Source organism: Nansenia antarctica (genome assembly GCF_963989245.1).
Source record: "Nansenia antarctica genome assembly, chromosome: 1".
NCBI classification, from domain to species: Eukaryota; Metazoa; Chordata; class Actinopteri; order Argentiniformes; family Microstomatidae; genus Nansenia; species Nansenia antarctica.
The window spans coordinates 96,304,317-96,319,831 of record NC_137674.1 but is presented as its reverse complement, the minus strand read 5'-3'; the positions used below and the strand labels follow the sequence as shown (position 1 = coordinate 96,319,831).

The 15,515-nt window shown below is 46.3% G+C and overlaps 1 protein-coding gene across 1 annotated transcript in view; it reads left to right on the top strand.

The window, feature by feature from the left end:
• Positions 1 to 15,515, top strand: part of atf6 (activating transcription factor 6) — a gene marked incomplete at its 5' end in the record, with an annotated part of 36,191 nt that overhangs the window by 9,546 nt on the left and 11,130 nt on the right. The window contains 7 exons of the mRNA XM_080535197.1: positions 3,191 to 3,376; positions 3,660 to 3,748; positions 4,483 to 4,629; positions 6,898 to 6,996; positions 7,110 to 7,212; positions 9,621 to 9,691; positions 11,974 to 12,082. Coding sequence (XP_080391323.1) covers positions 3,191 to 3,376; positions 3,660 to 3,748; positions 4,483 to 4,629; positions 6,898 to 6,996; positions 7,110 to 7,212; positions 9,621 to 9,691; positions 11,974 to 12,082 — 804 coding nt within the window. The remainder of the gene's footprint in view (positions 1 to 3,190; positions 3,377 to 3,659; positions 3,749 to 4,482; positions 4,630 to 6,897; positions 6,997 to 7,109; positions 7,213 to 9,620; positions 9,692 to 11,973; positions 12,083 to 15,515) is intronic.

Here is a 15,515-nt window from a genome sequence, read left to right as displayed (position 1 = left end):
TGTCTGTGTCTGTGTGTGTGTGTGTGTGAGAGTGTGTGAGTGTGTGTGTGAGTGTGAGTGTGATTGTGAGTGTGTCTGTGTGTCTGTCTGTGAGTCTGTGTGTCTGTGTGTGTGTGTGTGTGTGTGTGTGTGTGTGTGTGTGTGTGTGTGTGCAGCTGCCGCCGCTCTTTTTACTGGCTCTTTGTGGTTTGGCCACGGCACGCTGGTTTGAGTGAGTGGGTTAGGCCAGGGGACGGGAAGAATGCTTGTTAAAGACGGCTTTCTTTAGGCAGGTGCTTGTGTGTTTGTCCGTGTCTCATTCTGTCCTCTTTGTCATCAGTATGTGTGTGCACGCTTGTGTTTGTGTATGTGTAATGTGTAACTATAAGCCAGGAATTAAATTATTGCTACAGAGGAGGCTGGTGGAGGTAGAAATCGGAGAGGACAGGCTCATTGTAATGTATGGAATGAAATAATAATATAATTTTAAAAAAAATGATACCATTCCTCATCCCGTCCCATGCATTACAATGAGCCCCGTTATCTGATTTCTGACAGCTGAGTTTTAGACAGCTGAGACTGAGCTGCTTCAGATTGGGTCACTGCAATGTAATGGGCCCATATTGACATAGAGATTTGCTGATGTGTTCTGGGCTATAAATCTCCCCAGCCAGGCACCACTGGCCTTAGAGAAGCCGCACCTGCGGGTAGAGCGCAGGCCAGGGGGGCATGTAGCGTTTCAGGGCTCGGTGTGAGGGATTTCCTGTGGATATGGAGAAGAAAGACTGCCCCATCAACACTTCTTTATCTCCATGCTGGAAATGGGATCTCTGTTTTTGGGGAAGTTGGTTAAGGTGATCTTAGATGTGGGCTGAATGGCAACTCCACTGCGTTGGAGAGTTGGACGTAGGGCGGGGTTCGAACCCGGGTCTATCGTTTAGGCCAGACGTCTACCATTCGGGCCAAGAGGACATCCTCAAGGTCAGAGGACGCTTCAGTTTAAATGTCTACGGCTGTACCTTATCACAAGAGGGTGATTCCAAATCACCTCCACTACATAGGGCTAGGTTAATTACTTAACATAAGAATTTTACAAGCCCATCTTATCTTGGTCAAGTATCTCTCTCTGTTCGTTGTGCACCAGCACGCCACTTCACCTGAACTAATTTCACCTGGAAACACTTGCCGTAGTCAGCTTTTTTACGCCCCCCCTCGTAAACTAAATAAATGTTTTCATCTTACCTGTTAAAGTTAAGACCCCCCATTTTACGATTTAACAGGTCATCACACACTTCCTCCTGAGTTAACCCTTGACCTCTGCGGTGGCCTGAATGGAATCAACAGGCGTAAACCATCCGGATGGTCGGTTGTCCTCTTAGGTACCAGCCCAAAACCACGATATCTGTGTTGGTGCTGTCCTTTAGCCTCTTACTCATCTGAAGGTAGGTGGAATGTCTAAGCGAGAGTTGCCACTCAACCATCCCCCACCCCGCCCCCCCCCCCCCCCCCTGCCCTATCGTCATGGCGATTCGGAGCCCCCCCCCCCCTCCCGCTGCGTCCTGGTAACCACTCTCTCCCGGCGTTCCCAGGCTCGGGCGGTGGCACGGCTCCCAGATCCAAGCCGGGAGAGAGGTTTCTCAGGAGACGGAACACAAACAGGGGAGCTCTGCTCTCAGGGTCCAAATAAGTTAATCACCAGCAGGGGCCATTAGGACCAGAGTCTTATAGGCTTACAGTGCTGCAGACATGCTGGAGCTGGGCAGGGGGGGGGCAGAGTGGGACCAAGGGGGGCTAAATGGACAATAAAGGTTTTTTAAACTGGCATGGGTGTGTCAAGACGGTTGGAGTGTGTGCGTTTGAGTTAGGGTTCAGTCTGTGTGGGTGAGTGAGTGCAGAGGAAATCGAAAATCGAGCTCGATTTAAAGCCCATTCAAAATAGCTCGATCTACAATCATAGCGGAAAAAAAGGAAACGCTCTCTTGTTTTCTTTTCTTTTTGTGTGTGTCTATATGATGTAAAGTCGTACTTCATGTAGTGACGTTCTGTAAACACATCCTACATCATGTAGAGAGCAGGACGATCACATCCCTGGTTCCGCCTCACTTAGCTTGACCCCTGGTGACCTTTGAGTTTGTCGGCCTAAATACTTCCAGAGGACGTTTGATCCTGAGGCTCTCTGTGTACCCCTGCTCTTATGGGTGACGTTAAATTCATGCTGTGTCGCGGAGGGACTGTTTACACTGTGACACGTCGTGGATATCTGTTTATTGTTCTCTCCTGAGATGGGTGGGTGCGCTGAGCAACTGAAGAACTCTCCCAGAAGATAAAGTAGGACAAGGCTAAACGTGGATGTCAGCCCCCTCGTTTCATTTACTTTCTCGTTCTGTCACTCCTTTTCCCTTTTTCTCTCACATTATGCCCTTTCTCCTACTATGGTTCATTCCCTCTTTATTTGAAGAAGCCACATTTCTGTGTGTGTGTGTGTGTGTGTGTGTGTGTGTGTGTGAGAGTGTGAGTGTGAGTGTGAGTGTGAGTGTGAGTGTGAGTGTGTGTGTGTGTGTGTGTGTGTGTGTGTGTGTGGAAATGAATGCGAGTGACTACAAAGAAAGTGATAGAGAGGAGACTGACGATGTGTGAATCAGTCGTGAGTATCGTCCGAAAACGTGTCTGAACTGAGAAGTGTTTTTCTTCATGGAGGTCGGAGACAAAGACTCATGAGTGTTTGTGCGCATGAGTATGTGTCATCCGTCTCGAATGTGAGCACTGGCACCTGTTTTGGTGGTCTGGCTGAAAACAATGGTTGTTGAATGAAAGGCTCCTCTCTCACCCCAAACCCCCCCCCCCCCCGACAACAAGGACATTAGTGGGTTTTGTTATCGAGCAGTGGCCATGATTCCCACATCCCAACAGGTGTCTGAGGCCGAGGCCTTTCCCCTTTCCAGTTAAGCAACAATACAAGTCATACTTTTAGAATCCATAAATTTATTTTCCCCCTGTATCCCTGTTGTTGCTATGTTTCAGGCTCCTTTTCCTTTCAACTAGCTTCGCTGTGAGAAGGGACTGCGATTGAGCTATATAGTAGTAGAATAGTTTTTAGAGATTCATCTCAGTAAAATGTATAAACTATCCTCTCTCTCTCTCTCTCTCTCTCTCCCTCTCCCTCTCCCTCCCTCTCTGTCTCTGTCTCTTTCTCCCCCCTCTCTCCCTCCAGTCAAAAGTCTCTCAGCGTCAGCAGCGGATGATCAAGAACCGCGAGTCTGCGTCGGAGTCTCGGAAGAAGAAGAAAGAGTACCTGCTGACGCTGGAGGTCCGTCTGAAGTTGGCGCTGTCTGAAAACGAGGTGCTCAAGAATGAGAACGGCACCCTCAAGAGACAGCTGGAGGGACTGCTCTCAGAGGTGAGAGGTCATGCGTAAAGGGTAACCACCAAACACACACACACACACACACACACACACACACACACAAACCATATGGCTCAGCAGCATCGACACCCTTCCAAGGACAAACACACATACACAGAGCCATATTGACACATGAATACTCATTAACAGATGGGTGTACAATACAACCCAACCCCCCCCCCCCTCCCTAGTCTAAAAGTGATGAATAAAGTTGTATCGCATTGTTTAGTACACATGAAACACATTCACACTCGTTCTATACACTCTGTTCCTGTAGAACACTGGTATGAAGACCTCCAGCAAGAGGAGGGCTGTGTGTCTGATGGCGGTGCTGGTGTTCGTCATGCTTAACGTTGGACCAATGAGGTGAGTGCTTCTGGAGGGTGTGTGTGTGTACGTGTGTACGTGTCCGTGTGTGTGTGTACGTGTTCCTAGCTGGAAATGTGCAATAGTGGGCTGTAAGGGTTTGTTCCAGAGCTAGTGAAACATGCTGAATAAGTAACATTGGAGTCAGTGTATGTATGTGTTTGATTATGTGACTGGCTTTAAATATTTGTGATTGTAACCTTGAATGACAGTGTGTCTGTTAAATATGCAGCTGTATGAAGCCAGATCCTTTTGAAATAAGGTGTGTGCGTGTGTGCGTGTGCGTGTGCGTGTGTGCGTGTGCGTGTGCGTGTGCGTGTGCGTGTGTGTGTGTGTGTTGTGGGTTATGTGGTGGAGATCAGTCGCGATTCTGCTGAAGCCCTGGAGAGAGGAAGCTGGACTCAGGGATTCTGGGAGTCTTTTTCCATCTGCTCACTCAGGGGTTGTGTAACTTGTATGGTACTGATTGATAATGTTTCTCCCTGTCCCCTCTACCACTCCTCTACCCCTCCCTGTCCCCCTACCACTCCTCTACCCCTCCCTGTCCCCCTACCACTCCTCTACCCCTCCCTGTCCCCTACCACTCCTCTACCCCTCCCTGTCCCCTACCACTCCTCTACCACTCCTCTACCACTCCTCTACCCCTCCCTGTCCCCTACCACTCCTCTACCCCTCCCTGTCCCCTACCACTCCTCTACCCCTCCCTGTCCCCTACCACTCCTCTCATGCTGTAGTCTGTTTGAGGGCGGCCCTGGCTCTAGGCTCCAGGCCGGCTCCATGACCAGCGGCAGACACCTGCTGGGCTTTTCCCCAGACACAGAGGCTGTGTCGGGCCCCGAGGCCCTCCAGACCGACCCCACTCAGACGGCCCCCTCAGACAGGTAATGAGCTCACTCACCACAACATGGACCCGCTCATGTTGACAACCCCAACTGTATTTATACCCCATGTCAGTCACTGTTGTCCAGGATACACCTGTGCCTAGGACCTGTCATTACCGCTACACATGAACACACACACACACACACACACACACACACACACACACACACACACTAAGTGATGACGGACTCTACCCTGACACAGGCCCCCATGTTCCTGTCTCAGGAACCAGGGAGTGAGGGGGTTCTGGAGAGGGGGAGGTGGATTGGGGTGGTGTGGGGTTGGGGTTGGGTTGACAAGAGGCAGTACATTACCAGTCACAGTTTATTGTTGTATAGAGTTATAGATTTTTTTGGGGGGAAATGCGACACTGGTCCTCTGGCCTCATTTGGAAATTGCTTCAATAACATGTGCGTCTGGTTGCGTGGTCCGTTCTCCCTTTAGAAAACAACACTTTCTGAAACTGCCCTTCATAGCGGCTTTCTTCCTTAGCGTTTTAAGTCTGTGTTCTGTCATATCGATGCGTAGGGTGGAGTCATGTTTAATATGAACCAGTTCTTCTTTTTGAGGTATCAGGTTTCCTAGCGCCATTAAGCCAACACAGGGCAGGAAAGAACACATTAGCCTGAACAGAGGGGAGACAGGACCAAGGTGGGTGGGTTATGCAACACTATCCTGGGGTCCTTTTGGGCGGGGAAAGTGTGTGTGTGGGGGGGGTAATATGCTCCCCTTGGTTGGAGTTATGATAAGGCCTCCGTGTTCTGGCGTGTTCTGTCTCGTGGAACCGTTTCCAGACCGTTGAGGAAACCAGATCGCTGGGCACAGTTAGCCTGTTAGCTCAGGGGGGTAATTGAGCCCAGGGTAGTGTAAGTCTTCTGGGTAACGAGTTGGGCACTGAGTGTGTGTGGACAGTTTGCATCATCATCCCCAGATGAGACCACCATATCTCAGCCCAGAGGGAATACTACTTACTTACTGTATGTAATCTAGACACAGCCAAACGCATTCCAGGAGGAAAAATATGTTCCAATTTGATGTAACCAGTCAGAGGACAAAATCCATTCAATAATACACTTTTATCCAAAGCAACTTACATTGTGTACATGTGGGAATACGGTACATGTGGGAAAACTAGGGTTAGGGTTAGGTGCTAGGGTGACTTGGTACATGCTGGCATGTCTAACCCTAACCCTAACCTTAACCCTACCCCTAATCCTAACCCTAACCGTAGCACCCTAGCCCCTAACCCTAACCCTAGTTTTCCCACATGTACCGTATTCCCACATGTACCGTAACACATACATTTTTCAGTATATATGATCCCGACAGGAATCAAACCCTCAACCAAATGCGTTGTTAGCACAATGCTCTACCAACTGAGCCACAGAGGACCACTGTAATGTTGCACTGCTAACCCGATGTCCCCTGGTGTATGAGCAGTGGTCAGAGATATGAAGTACAGTATTCAGTAGATATTAGAGGAGGAAAGTGAAACCCATTCAACAACAGCCAAGTCTCATTCAAGACCACCATCTTTTGTCTGTTGTCTCGCAAAAAGACAATATGATGTGTGTTTATGATACTTCAGATTTTAATCCTAATAAATCTAAACTAATAAACCTCTGTATTTCCTTTATTTAGGCTCAGGCTGCTCACTGTATTTCAACTCTGAGCTGAGTTAGCACTTTTCCCTCTCATACTCTGTCGCTCCCTCGCTCACTGTCAGCAGAACACTATCCCAGAGTTATTACAGGCGTTCTCCTCAAGTTATCCATGGTATTGGGATATTGTTGACAGCCTGTGAACACATTGGATCAGATGCTCTTCACCAGGCACCAGGCACTTCCTGTTAAATGCGACTCAGCATTTTAAATCATATTTAAGATGTGACTTGAGGTTGACGTGTGTAGCATCCAACACAAGCTTAATTGCCCCCATATTGAAGACTGGCTGGCTCCATCCTGGCCTCTCACGCGGCTCTGCTCTGTTGGTAGTCTCTGACAGTGGCCTTTATAGAAAGAGGGAGCACCATCTTTCAGCTTAGCTCTTGGCTACTGCAGCTAAACTGCAACTTTGAGAGCACCGTTTTGCCTTGTTGCCGTACCTTTGTCTTGAAACCACAATTTCACAATATCGGGGAGGTTTGAAAGCTGAAATTTGGCATTTAACATATTTCGTTTTTTGACATTGACATTGAAAGTCTCTCTGCCCCCCCCCCCCCCCCCCCCTCCCCTCTCTCTTTCTTTCTCTCTATTTCTCTTTCTTAGCTCGGAGGACAAGGCTCTGATGGTGGTGAAGAAGGACCCTCTTTTCTTCGGACCCTCTCCCCCCTGCTTGCCCCCTGTAAACAGGACCAAATGCATCAAGTAAGTGCAAACCTCTAGACAAGAATCTCTGTCCCCTTCAGTAGTTCCCTCACTGGTCTTATGGATGTTCAATGCCTAATATGATAATGACTTATGGCTGATTTGACTGACAGGTTAGCCCATGAGCTGCGGGGCTGGGTCCATCGGCATGAGGTGGAGCAGACCAAGTCTAGACGCATGAGCAACAGCCAGCACAAACCCACCAGGACCATCCCTGTATGTGGACAGCCTTAACGCCCTTCCTCAGAGAGAGACACACACACACACACACACACACACACACACACACACACACACACACACACACACACACACGCCAGTATTATTTCACTGAGTGGTAGCATTATTTCAAAAGGATCTGGCTTCATACAGCTGCATATTTTACAGACACACTGTCTTGTGGGGCGGCTGTGGCGCAGGAGATAGAGCCGCCGTCTAATGATCGCAAGGTTGGCAGATCGGCGGTTCGAGCACCGGCTGGCCACATGTCGAAGTGTCCTTGGGCAAGACACTGAACCCCTAATTGCTCCCAGTGAGCGGGCCTGCGCCTTGCACGGTGGCTTGCCGCCATTGGTGTTTGAATGGGTGTGCGAATGGGTGAATGAGAGGCCGTTGTAAAGCGCTTTGGATAAAGGCGCTATAGTAAGTGCAGTCCATTTACCGTTTAGCACGTTTCAGTAGCTATGTAACAACCCTTACAGCCCACTATTGCACATTTCCAGCTAGGAACACATACACACAGACCCTCCAGAAGCACTCACCTCATTGGTCCAACATTAAGCATGAGGAACCCCAGCACTGCTATCAGACACACAGCCCCCCCTCCAATTATTTGGGATTTGACCTCCTGTGGAGCTATGTCTCCCTCACACACACTCATTTCTGGTAGTTCTTTTAGGCAAGTTTAGACAGGCTGGGCTATTTGACACAACAAAGTACAGTACACAACACAACACAAGTATGTGTTTGTCTTCAACACATTCACACTCCCTCCTCTCCCCTCCCTTAGTGGCTTTATCCCTATCCTTCCCTTTCCTGTGCTTCTCTCTCTTATCTCACATAAGCATGTTAATATATGTTTACAGTAAGTAAGTGTTCATTGCACTCTCTTTCCCTCCTCCTTCTTCCTTCTTCCCCACCTCCCTCCCTCCCTCCCTCCCTCCCTCTTTATCAGACTAGGAGTTAAATCCTGTAGTCCTGAGAAAGTCAACATTACGGTTAGAAGAGGGCTTTAAGGGATCAGTCCCCCCTTCTCTTTCTCCCCAACACTCTTTTCTCCTCTGTCAGAATACGGGTCCAGTCTAACAGCTTTTGTAATGGGTTAGTGGTTAGAACTAACACATTGTGCCCCGATGGCACCGTTCCCAGACAGTTTCCATAGAAGCGCTTTACTTTTGTCAGATAGATTGAGATACTAGCACTGAGCACTTGCTTATAGGATTCTTCAGATTCCGACAGTATGTTCCCACTTCTCAGCTGTTTCCGGCCAGTCCAGCTTAGGGGTTCTGACAGTGTGAATGGGTTTAAGAGATGTTGTCATGGTTATGTCGACTAAAGGGCTCTGCACACAGCGTGCGATTTCTGTTGCGCATCAACGTTCCATTTTGAAGTTTGAATGGAAGTCTATGAGAACATCGCATTTACCCACACACGGCCCCGATTTTAATCGCACGGCGAACATTCGATTCCATTAATTTTGAATGGGACAAAGCACACGGCGTGCGAGTTTTGTCGCACTGCTGTGTCCCATTCAAAATGAATGGAATCGAATGTTCGCCGTGCGATTAAAATCGGGGCCGTGTGTGGGTAAATGCGATGTTCTCATAGACTTCCATTCAAACTTCAAAATGGAACGTTGATGCGCAACAGAAATCGCACGCTGTGTGCAGAGCCCTTAACAGACAAACTTTTGAGTGTGTGAACCAAAAAAAAGGCTTCTCTTATTTTTCTATGTAGCATGCTAACTTTAGTTATTTTGATAGTAGGAGAGTGAGGTAGATAGAATGAACTGTTTAACACAAAAAAACTATACTTTTGATGAGATTATGCTAGATCTGTATTTTGTCCCATATTCTACCACACACACACACACCCCACAAATGCACCCATGGAACATTACACCACCTAGCTAACCACTAGCAGAGCCGTGGCAGCCTAGGTGTACCCAAACACATGGTTTGTTTAGTTTAAATCGTATTCATTTGAATGAATGATCATCCGTGTGTTTGAGAATGAGGTTTCAGTTATCCACTGGCAGGTGATGACAGCGAGCTGTTTCCTTAAGCCCTTGTGCTTAATGAGTGCCATCCATTTAGCTAAAACCTTGAGGGCTCACTATAGCCCTCACAGAAACACACTCATGAAGCCTGCTCAGGAGGCAGTTTGTCAGAAGAAAGTTGTGTGTGAGTCTGTGTCTGTGTCTGTGTGTGTCTGTGTCTGTGTCTGTGTCTGTGTGTGTGTGTGTGTGTGTGTGTGTCTGTGTCTGTGTCTGTGTGTGTGTGTGTGTGTGTGTGTGTGTGTGTGTGTGTGTGTGTGTGTCTGCGTCTGTACATAGCCCTGTATTTTGGTTTTGTATGCATTCATTGTATTTCCTCTCTCTACTCACTCACTGTCTTTTCCAACAGAGAGCCGTGCATAAGAAGGCTGTGGTGGCCCAGATGGTGACGGTCCAGTACACAGACTCCTCAGAGGAAAAGTGAGTGGAAGTCTCTTTTCTCTGTGTGATTGATTGGAAGGTACTGATTGATTGATTGATTGATTAATGTATTGGTCAATTTATCCCACAGTGGTGTTATTGCTACTGCAGGGCACATCATCTCTGAGGTTTTGCATCCATCTTGAGGTTTATTCTGATATCTTCACTGCTGGAGTTTTAAGAGACCTAGCTAAGAGTTTTTGGCCTTCCATAGTTTTTCCCAGTTGTAAATCTCACCGTAAACCAACTCTAAAAGCTACAGAACATCAAACCCACATTACCTTTAAAAACACACATCTGACTTCTGTGGTAAAAAATGAAATGTGTGTAACGTCAGGAGGCATTAACATTTTGTATCTGGGTCCCAGAGGGTGTATAATGTTCCTGTTCTATCTTTTTATATCTGTCTTACATTTTCCTCATGTTTCTGACATTCTTGCTGTATAAATCATGTAGAGGGCCAGCCAGACGCCCTCAGCCACAGTCGCTGGCCCTGCCAAACCCCTAGCCCCTCTACTGTCAGTCTCTCTGTCTCTCAAGGGGGTGTTGACAATGTGGACTAGAATTATAGAATGGTACAAACAATACGTTATTGTCAATAACTCAACAAGACCATTTCTGTGTAAATACAAAAATAGGCATTATCTTTGTTGTCTCTCAAAAGTTGTTACTGACTCTAAAGTGCTGCCCTGTTCATTTTTCTTTTTTATTGATTAAGACCATGGCTGTGTTCGGAATGGTATACTAGCATACTGCATACTAGCATACTCAATGAGTATATACTGCATACTGCCTACTAAATTCATAATAAGTATGCGAAAACCAGCCGACCGTTTACACAGTATGCATACTGCCTCCCAGAATGCATTTCTCCATTTTAAACCTCCATTGGCTAAAAGCTGTAATTTTGGCTTTATAGGTGTTAACATGTCACTTTATGAAGTTTTAATATTTTTTCAGGCGAGAAAGTAACCATATATATTCCCAAAATGTGTCCAGTTTATCAAAATAACCTGTTTATATATCTGATCTGACGTTTTTTTCTGTCTTCTGTTCGCTAGCTACATACGGCTGCGTTCGTAAATTCGCCCTGGAAATCTGATCAGCACTCATGGAATGCCTCTTGTCCAATCAAATTACCTGGTCCCTTTATGACGTTGAACCCAGTGTGCGCTCCGGCGCTCTCAGAGCGAATTTACGAACGCACCCTGCGTTGCTTCGTAACATAATTACAACAAGTTGTAAAATGATTTGGGGGGCCAATATCTTTAGCTAGCTCAAGTAACTAGCTTACTATATTGTTGTCTTAGCAGTTGGTAAAAGAACATGATTAAAATAAATAAATATATATGAGCAATAGCATATCGTGGGCTTGCTGCAGCAAGCACTACAACCAACTTGTCCATCTGAAGCTACAATACTGGGACCATTCGTGATTGGGCTACAAGCAGTCAAATACTAGGCGAACGTGTGTAAGACACGAATAAACTTGGATTTCATGCATTTCAAGTGGCATATTTGTAATCATGACGACGTAGCCTTGTCTAAGAATGCATTTCACCATGTTAATTCCCAGTATAGTGAAAATACCACCGCTCATCCGTGATCAGACTTAGCTGGGGTGCTGCAGCTGAAGAGTATCAAATAGAGTGCAAAAAGCAACATCTGCACACTCAAAACTATGTTTATTGCGAGCTTTCGGTCCCCAGGCTATCGGACAATGTAAACAACAGCTGTATGACGAGTTTGTATGACGCAGTTTGACAAGGCTGAAAGCGCACAGGGTTGCCAGATGGGATTTACAATTTACAGCCTAAACTTTCTATAACCTCTAAATCCAGTAGCCCATTCGGCGGTAACCCGCCCCATCTGGCAACCCTGGACGGCCAATGCATTTTGGGGAATCAGTACCCCAGAAGTGTCCAGTCGTATCACACTTAAATAATTCCGAAAATATAGTATATATACTAAATTTCTCGCATTCTCAAATCTCGCATACTGTACAGTGTGAACGCTCTCGCATACTCAAATCTACGTCATATCTAGTATGAGTACTATGCTAGTATGCTATTCCGAACACAGCCCATGTCTTGCAGTTGATTTATTTTTATTTATCTTTTTAAAGAGGGAAAAAAGTACATGTCAGGATTGGGTTTGTTGCAGTGTAAACATAGAGCCTGTTATTGTCATTGTCATTGTCGTTGTTGTTGTTGTTGTTGTTATTATTATTGTTCATAATAAAATAATAACGTGAGTGTTCTTCCTGTCTGTCTGCACAGGAGCCCTGGTAGTGAGCTGCAGGTGTACTACGCACCTCACCGCACTTACAACGACTTATTCGACGAGATCCACCGGCGGGCCGACACTTTCTATGTGGTTTCTTTCCGCAGGGTGAGCATGATGCCTATCCATAGAACGATCTGTTAACTTAAGAACCACTCTACCATGGGTTACTTCTGGGAGAAGCTTTATTCTGATAGAACATACAGTACACTACTACCCTTAACTTCAGGGATGAAGTGAATGTTAAGCAGTACCCACAGGCTGCTCCATATAAACTAAATGTCTGATTGGATCGGTTACATAACGTGTTGTAAAGTTAAGGGGGGGGGTTTAAAAGGAAGGTGACATACTCATTTCAAATCAACTCGGGTTTTAAGCAGATCATTTCCACATCCCGCGGTTAGTCATAAACTGCTGAAAGCCTTTATTGGATACAGATGGATCATTAATATAACATATTCAATACAAATCTCTGGGAGGATACCCTCTGCTCTTCTGCTGCTCATGTGTTCCTTTAGGAGAGACACATCCATTCTTGTGAAGAGAATAGGAAATAGCTTTAGTGTCTTTTTATTTTATTTAACAAGATAATTCACGTTGAGATTTGCGTCTCTATTTCAGGTGGAGGCTTGAAACATTGCAATGTTGTGTCAAACATAACCGGTGCATGTTTAAAACATGCAAAAGCCACCAGAGACTTCACTTCTTTTTTTTTTTTTTTTTTAAATTTGTTTTTTCAGATTTTATCCCTTTTTCACCCAATTTGGTAGCCAATTTAACCCAACTTAGCATCCAATTATCCCCTGCCTATTGCATTGGATCCGCCGCCCGACCCCGTGGCCGGCAGTCCCAGAGGAGGGCGCCAGGCAGACTAGGCTGACTGGCTCCTCGAGCCCAGTACCGTTATTCCGGCACCCCAGGGGGCGGTGTTGCGCGACGGATCCTAGTCCAGAAATACTCCTATACCCCCCCTCGGAAGCGGCCGGCCAATATGCCGCTTCCCGTGTGCCTCGGCCATTATCTGGATCTGGCGAGCCGGGATACGAACCCCGGCCCCGGTGGGCAGCATGCACTAGCGGCCAGTGCGTAGACCGCTACACCACCGCGGGGCACGAGACTTCACTTCTATGGCACATCAACAGTCTATGTGCCAAGACATCAGCATCACTCTCACCTCTTGCGTTGAGGTTTTGATTTGGTTAAAGAGGGAAGGAGTAGGTTGGCGTCAGGGGTGAAATGTTTGACCCTGCACACACCCATGGGTGTAGTTCTCCCATTACAGCCCAGCCCCAGTCCATTTATAATCATCAAGACTTGGGTTTTAGAATTTCAGTCACGACCATATGTCATTATTCATCTAGTTTCTCAGATCGCCCTTTTCCACATATGATTGTGTACCTGTTTTTAATTACCCCGGCTTCATATGAATAAAGCTGGGTTGCGTGTTTGGGAGGAATTCTTTTAATTGCTTTTGTTTTTCGGAGCTTAAACCCCATAATGCACCAGTCTTGCATGTGTGGTGGAGTGACCTCTCCTTTATACTGTTCTGTCCTCCAGTCTGAAACATTAAGAGCCACTGTAGGCTGTGCCAAGAAACAACAGTCCACTTCCGTCTTCACGGCATTGTTTATTGGAAAAATAATGTTGGCAAATGACTGAAATCGGACTGAAAAAAAAGTATTGTAAATGTCAAACTCTTTGTTTGTTGTTCAACCGATGATTTGTTTCCCTACAAACACATGTTGTCATCATCCCAGAGGGCAGCAGGCCAAGCTGGAGTGGACTAGGAGAGTGAACCGGACTTGTTTCTCATGACACTCAGCTCTCTTGGTGATGTTGAGCTCTTAAACCCCCCCCCCCCCGGTTTACCCTATTCATCCTGATTGCAATTTAGTCTGTCTTCCAATGGCATGGTCAAGGTTCACGACCTCTTAGTTACCAAGGAAGTCACAAACAAACACCTTGCCTCAGTGTTGACATGGAGATGACTATGAACCTTGACAACGGCTGGTAGCCCCTTGTTCAAGACGTCCATAGGTCAAGTAACAATCCATCAGGCCACCATTGGAGCATAGCAGCAGTGGACAGCAGAGTCTAACCAGTGAGACCACATTATATCTGTCCCTTTTGTTTTGATTCTGTATTTTCGCTCTCTGACTGACTTTGCTGTCCTTGTCATATAGGTCTGATTTGGTGAGCTGGTCACCAGTGTTATGAGAGAGGTTGAAAGGGCTCAATCCTGTAAGGTCCCTGTAAGGTCGTATGAGGGAAAGTGTCAATTACTGTATTTTACATTACAAGAACAACACAGCATTAGAAATGATCAAGGACAGGGTTGCCATGCTACCTGGAAAACAGGGAAAACATGGACATTTATGAGCCCTGTTCCATACCTGGAAAAGGCATGGAAACTGAGCAAAATGTAAAATGAACATGGAAATCTTGTGTTGTCCTGGAAAATTTGATAGGCTTTCTAAAACATTTAATAATTTAAGTTTATTCTCAAATTAGGATCCTTAGGATGAACACTTATTTCCATTGTGGTCCTTGTTAGAATCAAGTCTGCACTAGGATTGGATTGGTAAGCGCGAGGCAGGCAAGGCGAGAGAGGGAGCTAAGGATATGGAGAGTGGGTGAGGTTAAAGAAAGCTGCTCGCGTCGTTGAGTAATCTCCATGACATGCTGAGCACACAATTTGTCGACAGTGTTGTCAGCGGTGACCTTTTTCATTCTTACAGCCCTTTTTTATAAGCGTTCGTCTGGGTTTATTTGCCTGTATTATTTTGTTTCCTGGGTTTCAGGGTGTGTGTCCATGAGTGGGGGGTGTGCTTTTGTTTTTGTTCCCATTTGTATGATTGTTGTTATTAGATGTCTGCCAAAGATCTGGACCTCATTTGAATTTTGTTTAAACAGTTTAAGCCAGAAGCATGACCAATCCGTACCGACCGTTTGAAGTCTTGTATATCATATCTGGTTATTGGGTTTATCTCACCTTACTGTGCCCTATGCTGCAACACTATTGTCACAGTGATCAGTCAAGTCTTCATATTAGTCTACTCTTGACACAGTCACGTTTAGGATACGGTCACATCTACGGTTCTGACCTACACCATCTGTGGCTTTTGTTTGCTCGTGCAATTAGTTGAGGCGATGGAAAATATAGCTCTTGACATAACCAGTCATGTTGAACTGTGTTTTCTTCTACCGGTCATCTTGCGGTCAGGGTCTGTCGTCTCTCTGGCTATTCAGCACCTGTGACTTTATGTGAGTGTGAGCTGAGGTGAGGTGGTGGAAACACTCGCAGCGGAGTCGCTGTGGCCGTCGTCCAGTCAGCTTCCAGCAACCTGATCAAACCGTCGGCCAGTCAGATTGGCAGCCTCACCTCATTTACATTTGACATTTTTGGCATTTAGCAGACGCCTTATTCCAAAGCGACTTACATCAACAGATTTGAATACTAAGCAAGTGAATCATCAATCCACCAGTCGTGGCAGGAAGAGTAATCCAGCTCAGGCCCGGGGCCATTGATAGAAGGAAAAAC